Source organism: Mandrillus leucophaeus, unplaced genomic scaffold, assembly GCF_000951045.1.
Source record: "Mandrillus leucophaeus isolate KB7577 unplaced genomic scaffold, Mleu.le_1.0 Scaffold922, whole genome shotgun sequence".
Taxonomy (NCBI): domain Eukaryota; kingdom Metazoa; phylum Chordata; class Mammalia; order Primates; family Cercopithecidae; genus Mandrillus; species Mandrillus leucophaeus.
Genome location: NW_012110053.1, coordinates 404,155 through 411,126, shown reverse-complemented (window position 1 = coordinate 411,126; position 6,972 = coordinate 404,155). Strand labels below are relative to the sequence as shown.

General features: G+C 53.6%; 1 protein-coding gene across 2 annotated transcripts in view; it reads right to left on the bottom strand.

The window, feature by feature from the left end:
- Nucleotides 1-6,622, bottom strand: part of ESYT1 (extended synaptotagmin-like protein 1) — a 16,611-nt gene extending 9,989 nt beyond the window's left edge. Inside the window, exons 1-15 of one of the 2 annotated variants that reach the window (XM_011970019.1) lie at nt 5,968-6,622; nt 3,983-4,024; nt 3,684-3,818; nt 3,496-3,569; nt 3,293-3,365; nt 3,041-3,130; nt 2,802-2,857; nt 2,286-2,409; nt 2,021-2,197; nt 1,817-1,899; nt 1,149-1,197; nt 940-1,026; nt 741-833; nt 433-534; nt 186-272 (exon numbers count right to left, since the gene is read on the bottom strand). In XM_011970019.1, coding sequence (XP_011825409.1) covers nt 186-272; nt 433-534; nt 741-833; nt 940-1,026; nt 1,149-1,197; nt 1,817-1,899; nt 2,021-2,197; nt 2,286-2,409; nt 2,802-2,857; nt 3,041-3,130; nt 3,293-3,365; nt 3,496-3,569; nt 3,684-3,818; nt 3,983-4,024; nt 5,968-6,357 — 1,662 coding nt within the window. In that variant the 5' untranslated portion in view covers nt 6,358-6,622. The remainder of the gene's footprint in view (nt 1-185; nt 273-432; nt 535-740; nt 834-939; nt 1,027-1,148; nt 1,198-1,816; nt 1,900-2,020; nt 2,198-2,285; nt 2,410-2,801; nt 2,858-3,040; nt 3,131-3,292; nt 3,366-3,495; nt 3,570-3,683; nt 3,819-3,982; nt 4,025-5,967) is intronic. The other variant, XM_011970020.1, reaches the window with a different exon arrangement.
- Between the last annotated feature and the right edge of the window lie 350 nt (nt 6,623-6,972).

The following is a 6,972-nucleotide window of genomic DNA, read 5'->3' as shown; positions in this document are numbered from 1 at the left end:
AAAAAAAAAAAAAAGTATTCTGGAGCAACAGTTGGGGAACAGTGGAGAGATATTCAGGGAGGTGGGGAGTCTAGGTAGATGCATTAAAAATCGGAATGAAGGGAAAAGAAGGAAAGGAAAAATGGTACTAATCTGGATAGACACAATAGGGTATTCAAGAGGGGATGAAGAGGTGATTATCTCACTTGCACATCGAGCTCCTGGCTTTGAGGGTCTTGTAGGAAGAACCGGAATGCTTCCTCCCACACTGGGCAGTTGGTACTGTAGACAGCCTGGAGATGTGGAGGAGGGATTAAGGGTGTATACCACAGCACCACTCCTGTTTCTCCAGAAAACCTCTGCACATAACAGGCATTCTAAAGGGGAAACCATTCCAAGAACAGGCCTCTCCCTGTCCCACCTGGCCCCTGACAATGATGTCCTGGCCCTCACCTTGCTCTCCTGAGTCACATCCTGAATTGACAGTTGTACCATGGGGTTGGGTTCCTTGTTCCCCTTCTTCAGCTGTGGTGGGTACAATTCAGAGGTCACCATCTTGGGGGATTTGGTTTTGGTTTTGGTGAAGGAAGGTGGGATCGCATCAGAATCCTTTCCCTGAGATGGATCTGATCCCCTCCCTGGGACCCTTGTGTTACATGCTGATACTTCTGGAGCAAAGCAGGCGGTGACAATTGCATCCTCAGCAAGGCAGGGTTGGGGAATGCTACATCCAGGGCTCCTGTTCACCCAGCCAAACTCACAGGAAGATCCTGGGCCCGATCCAGGTAGACAACTAAGATGGCAGCTGATGGGGGCTCTGGTCGAGAGGAGACTCCCCGATTCCACTGTAGAACCTGGGGAGGGGTAGTAGTAGTCAGATCTTGGTCCCCGTTCCAAGTCCCCTACATTTCCAGCTACCTACTTCTCCCCTGCCAGCTTCCTGTTTCCCATGTGGTGTACCTGCTCCAGTTTCTCTGCATCTGACAAAAGCGACAGCCATTCTAGCCTCAAGTGAACTTGGCCTTGCCCACCTTGTAGAGGGAACCACTAGAAGAAATTGAGAGGTAGTAGAGATCAGATATCTGCTTAACTACTTCCCTACCAATGTAGCAACTACCATCTGCCCAAAGGGTGAGATCAGCCCCCACCTTCCTCTTCTCCCAACTTACATCATCCAGAACACCAGCCTGTAACACCTTCCCTACATCCAGCTTCATTCTGGGATGGGGAGGGGAGAGGGTAGTGAAAGGAAGAAAAGGGGAGTGTTGTAATTAGCAGCAGGTCAGTGGCCCTCCACTCACCCACCGAGAAATGACTGGCAGATCTCAGACTCCCTTATTCCTCTCAGGAGATATTCACCTGCATGCGTGAATGTGTGCATGGTAGGGGTTAGGGGTGGGGAGGTTAGGAAGGAAAATGATACATTATTCCCAGGCCCAGAAGGTGAGTATAATTACCTCCAGAACCTCGGTAGCATGGGCTCTATTATTATTATTTTTTATTATTATTTTTTCTTTAGAGACAGAGTCTTGCTCTGTCGCCCAGGCTGGAGTGCAGTGGCACGATCTTGGCTCACTGCAAGCTCCGCCTCTTGGGTTCACCCGCCATTCTCCTGCCTCAGCCTCCCAGGTAGCTGGGACTACAGGCGCCTGCCACCACACCCGGCTAATTTTTGTATATTTAGTAGAAATGGGGTTTCACGGTGTTAGCCAGGATGGTCTTGATCTCCTGACCTCATGATCCGCAAGCCTTGGTCAACAAAAGTGCTGGGATTACAGGCGTGAGCCACCGCACCCGGCCAGCATGGGCTTTAGAATCCTAACAGGCAGAGTCTCACCTGCCCAGAAAGTCATCTTTATCTGGATCCTTGTCGAACACCTCCACTTCAATCTCCTGCCCTGGGACCTCGTGTACCATCACCTGGGGAACACAGAAGGCTGAGTGTCTCATGGGGCTGCAGCTGTGAGGATCATCTCATCAGCATCTTCTCTCACGGCCTCCTGGGGCTTCCCCATTTCACACAGCTGCTCAACTCTCCCACCTCATAAGTCTCTCCCCACTGTGGGTTGAGTTCTTCATCAATGACACGACTGCAGAACGTCTGGGTGCCCAAACGCACAAGTGCGTACGGGTCTGACTTGCCCTCAATCAGGCCCTTCACATATTTGTCCTTGGAACTCAGCCCTCGAGCAGCCAGCAGGTGAATTCGAATAATGCCCTGGAGGAAGGAATCAGATGGTGAGAAACTAAGGACCCAGCAAGGGGTTCCTGAGAGAAGGATCTATCTAGTGGGGAAAAGGCCATACCCTGGGCAGAGGGGAACGCAATTGAGCCACATCTTGAAGGTCAGGCACAAGGGGCACCAGTAATCGATTGGGCAACACGAGGAAGGCAGCGATGGAGTCCATGATCATGGTGTCAGAGAGTGAGCTGAATGGGGGAGTAGAAAGCAATGGGTATGGCCTCAACTTCAATTTTCTCCTAACCCCAACTATGTTTCCCACACCTAAAGCTGTAAGAAAGTCCTTTTGTAAAAATCCTTTGTGCTACTCTTCTACCCTAATTCCCCACCTACTGCTCTCTCCCTTCTTCACTGCCATCCCCATTGCCTTTTGCAGTCTTCAGCCCTCTTCATTCCCTACCTGCTCCCTCAACCCGAAGAAAAATCACAGTATCAAACTTTCCAGGGGTATTTGTCTTCGCTCCCCAACTGAAGTTGAGGCTCCTAGAGGACACAAGCAGCATCTTTGACTGCTCTGTGTCCCTTAAACCCCCAACCCAGCACTGGAACACTCAGCAGATGCTCAGTAAGTCCTTGATACCTAAGTCCTGGGATATCCAGCAGGTTGGTCATCCCTGTCCAGTTGATGTCTAGGGTCTGCAGGGAAAGAGCAGGGGTCAGGACAGATCCTATGGGGTGTGGTCATACCCATCCAACAGTTGCCAGACCCCTCGGCCTTCTTGTCAATTCCCTTCTCATTCCGCATCACTGGCTGCCCTCATCCTCCCAGTCCTCTCTGCTTCCCCTGCTTCCCCATACCCCTTCATTGTTTTCCCTTACCGGGCGTCGGATGAAGAACATCGACACAGCCCCCACAATGGGAAGGTCCCCAATGAGTGGCTCCAGAATCACCCGCAAGACACCATGTAGCTGAGGCAAGAAGAGAAAATCAAAGCCTTTCCCCAGAAAAGTCCCTCTTCTGTCCTCCCAGACTTTCTCAGCCTTGGTCTTTCCAACCTCACAGTTCCCCATATCCCATGAAACGTAGGACAAACATTCCCTATTATGTGGGCCCCCTGACATATGGCCTACCTGCATGCCCTTGACTCCTGCTTTGCAGAAGTATTTCTTCACTTCTACATCAATCTGCACATCACCTACATAGCTGGGGATTGGTAAAGAAGAGAACCAAGAGGGTTAGTGCTTGGCTGAAGTTGCGGGGAAGGGGAGTGAAGTAGCCTGGACTGACCAGGACACATTGAAGGGGAAGCAGTAAGAGTGGTGAGTGGTATTACCTGATGTTCAAGTCCAGCAGGATCTGCTCTTTTCTCTGACCTGGGTGAACCTTGACTCCAATGATGCGCAATGGCTAGGGAGAGAGAAAGTCCTGAGACAGGGGAGGGAAAGGGAGAAGTACCTCAGTCTACTCCGGGTCACTCACCCTCCCTATCCCACCGCCTCACTTTTCCTCCTCCACACATACCTTTTCACCCAGTTCCACTCGTGTAAATGTAAATGTTTGCAGATGGGGGTTAGATCCCCTAACAGCCGGAGCCACAGTCTCAGCCAGAAGTTTCTCCATATACTGGCCCAGGAAGGGCCAGACCTGGGCCACAATCTGGGAGGAAAGAGAGATGGTCAGAGGAGAACCCAGTCTTCCCTCTCAAGGCAAGTTCCTTCAGAATCCCTACGGAGAGCACTGAGGGATGAGGGTGGGTCTGGCAAGAAGAAACAAATTCCCATTCTCCCCTCACGAAGACTAAAAATCAAATCAATCCTCACCTTATTGAGCCATTCAGCCTTTTCCACGTCTGGGAAGCTGACCTGGAGGTGGGGAAGGCAGAGACAGTGACGTGCACACCCTCGCCTCTGGTTTCCTACCAAGATGCTGGTGGTATACCACAGAGGAGAGGGAGTGTGTAAGTGTGACAGACTCCTCACACTCAGGGTGGATGAGGGGCTGGGATGCCCCAAAGGTTTATTCCTCACAGAATTTGGGGGCTGAGATCTCTCTAATAAGGGGAGCTGACAGGGTAGAGGTCACATTGTTGCCCTGTGGGTAGCTCAGGGATGTGGTGAAATGACAGCTGCTGAGAGAGAGAGGAGCAGGAGAAGGAGAAGGGCACATTCTTTCTGGAGGGGGAGGCCCAGTCAAATCAAAGTTTCAGGGAATCCTGGGATTTAAAAAGTCCTGGTTCCAGGCTGGCCGCGGTAGCTCACATCTGTAATCTCAGCACTTTGGGAGGCCGAGGCTGGTGGATCACTAGGTCAGGAGTTCGACACCAGCCTGACCAGCATGGTGAAACCCCATCTCTACAAAAAATACAAAATTCGCTGGGCATGGTGGTGCATGCCTGTAATCCCAGCTACCCAGGAGGCTGAGGCAGGAGAATCGCTTGAACCGGGGAGGTGGAGGTTGCAGTGAGCCAAGTTCGGGCCACTGCATTCCAGCCTGGCAACAGAGTGAGAGACTCTGTCTAAAACAAAACAAAACAAAACAAAACAAAACAAAACAAAACAAAACAAAACAAAAAAAAACTCCTGCCTTCTCAACTCCCTTCAGACCAGGCTTCTAGAGCAGGAAGGTGAAGAGGGAAGCAAGTCCTTCCTTGAGTCAGGGAGGGGCCAGAAGACCTAATTCGGCCTGGCTTTGTGGGTTTTTTGGGGTGTGTGTGTGTGCGTGTTTTTTTGTTTTTTGTTTTTTTTTCTTTTCCTCTATCTTTCTCTGTGTGACTCCTTTAAAGGGAAAGGACACCTGTGCTTTGTATTGGGGGTAGATTGGTTTCCATGATGACGAGGAGGAGACAAACACTTGCTGCCTAGGCTACAGGTCCCCTAGGGCCATTTCACCCTCTTTCTCCTCCCCTTTCCAGTCCAAGGCCTGGGAAGTTTGGCTGTGTCTGCCTAGTGTCAATTTTGACTCCTCTCTGCTACCATTCTCCCCCTAGACTGGCACCTCTGCTGGGAGGGGCCGGGTAACGGGCTTTGCCTCTGCAAGGCTAAAGAGAAGGCATCCGCCTCAGCACAGCAGACTCGGCCGCCGCAGAAATAAGGGTCTCTGCCCCAACGGAACAAGCGCAGCCCACAGTCCGGAAACGGGTGTGGCCGGCCGAGGGGGTGGGGGGGAGTGTGGGCCGCGGGCACTGCAGCAGCCGCACCACCTCCTCCCGTACCCCGCCCTCCCTCCAGCAGCCGCCTCTGCCGCGCTGCAGCCTGGCGGCTGGAGGCCTGAAGGTGGCTGCCTGTGGGTCGTCCAGGGGCCGGGGCTGGGTTCCAGCGGATACCCGGGGATAAAAGCGAGAAAAGAGAGAACCGTAAGGCCTTAAGTAGGTAAAAAGTCTCGAGGAGCATAGCAAAGACTAGGGAAACCTTTGAGAGGTAACGGGACCAGGATTTCCAGGAACAGCAAAGGCGCGAGTGGCACCAAAAGCAAGAGGGGCGTTGAAGATGGCTTGGCTAGGAGGGACAGCTTCGTCTGAGACGGGGTCCCCAGATGTTATGACTGCTGTTGCCCAAGAGTAGAGGAAGAAGTCCTGATTCTGTGGAAGGATCCAGTCTGGGCGTGGGAAAGGGTGGGTGGGGAGAGTCAGCAGTCGGTCCCAAGAGTGGCGCGTCCAGCAGGCAGGCAGCTAGCGGGAAGAGAGGGGAAAGTCCGGGGCCCACTGTCCCCAGGCGGGGAGCTGACTCTAGGCATAAGGAGGAAAAGCCCCAGACGGAAGGAGTGGAAGGGGGCTATGCTGCACAGAGGACCGAGGGTGGTCGCTCACCCAGGCAGGTAGCTCTCGATGACTCATATAAAGAGTTTTCGCCGTGAGCTGCTCCTCGTCGTCCAGTAGCTGCCTCGCTGCTCGAAGGCTCCGTTCTTTCTCATCGCGGACCCGGCGCCAGCCCAGGTAGAGGGCGAGGCCGAAGAGCACGAAACCCACGCTGAGTCCCACTGCCCCGGCCAAATACACCGGTATCAGCACCAGCAACCGCCTCCCGAACGAAGTCAGCACCGCCAGGGCCTCACCCGCCGCGCCAGGGCCAGCAGGTTGGCCTCCAGAACCTGGGTCTAGCTTTGCGTGAGCAGCGGGGGGCTGGTCAGTGGGGTCGGAGGGAGCAGAAGGCTGGTCCATGGGGCTGGGGCTGGGGCCCTCTCCTGGAGATCGCTCCATTGTGCCACCTCTGGGAGGATCCGCCCGACCCAGGGACTGGCTGGAGGTTGCCTAGTCCTGCGATCAGCTCCCCCCTCCAGTGGCAAAACGTGATCCCCGGGATGGAGGTGGGGGACTTCAAGCCACGCCCCTCCTTTCTGGCGATTTGGGTTGGTCCGCGCTGCACAGACCAAGGTGGAGTTAAAAGGTTGAAACTCCTCCCCTCTTCCGCGGGGAAGGCAGCGGGTTTCGGATAGGTAGGGCCTCCCTGATTGGGCCCGAAGACCAAGATGGGAGGTCTGGGATGGCGGGAAAAGGAAGAAAGGGGCTCAGGGGCGGCATTGGATTGGTAATAAAGAGGAGAAGGCGTGGTGCACCATTTCAGGAGAGGCGGGACCAAGAGCTCCCCCACGTGGGATTGGAGTGCCTGTGGTATGACGTCATGGAGAGCCGCACCGCCAATTTCTTGGTTTTGGAGAAAGCCCAAGTTGCGAAGTTGAGGGGTTGTGGAGCGTCAGGATTTCCCTTTACTCATTCGGACGGTTTGGCAGGATTTGGTCTGGGATATGTATATATTCTTTTGCCGACTTTTAGTTTTCATACTCTAAGCACATTCCTTATCCTTCAGCTTTTTCC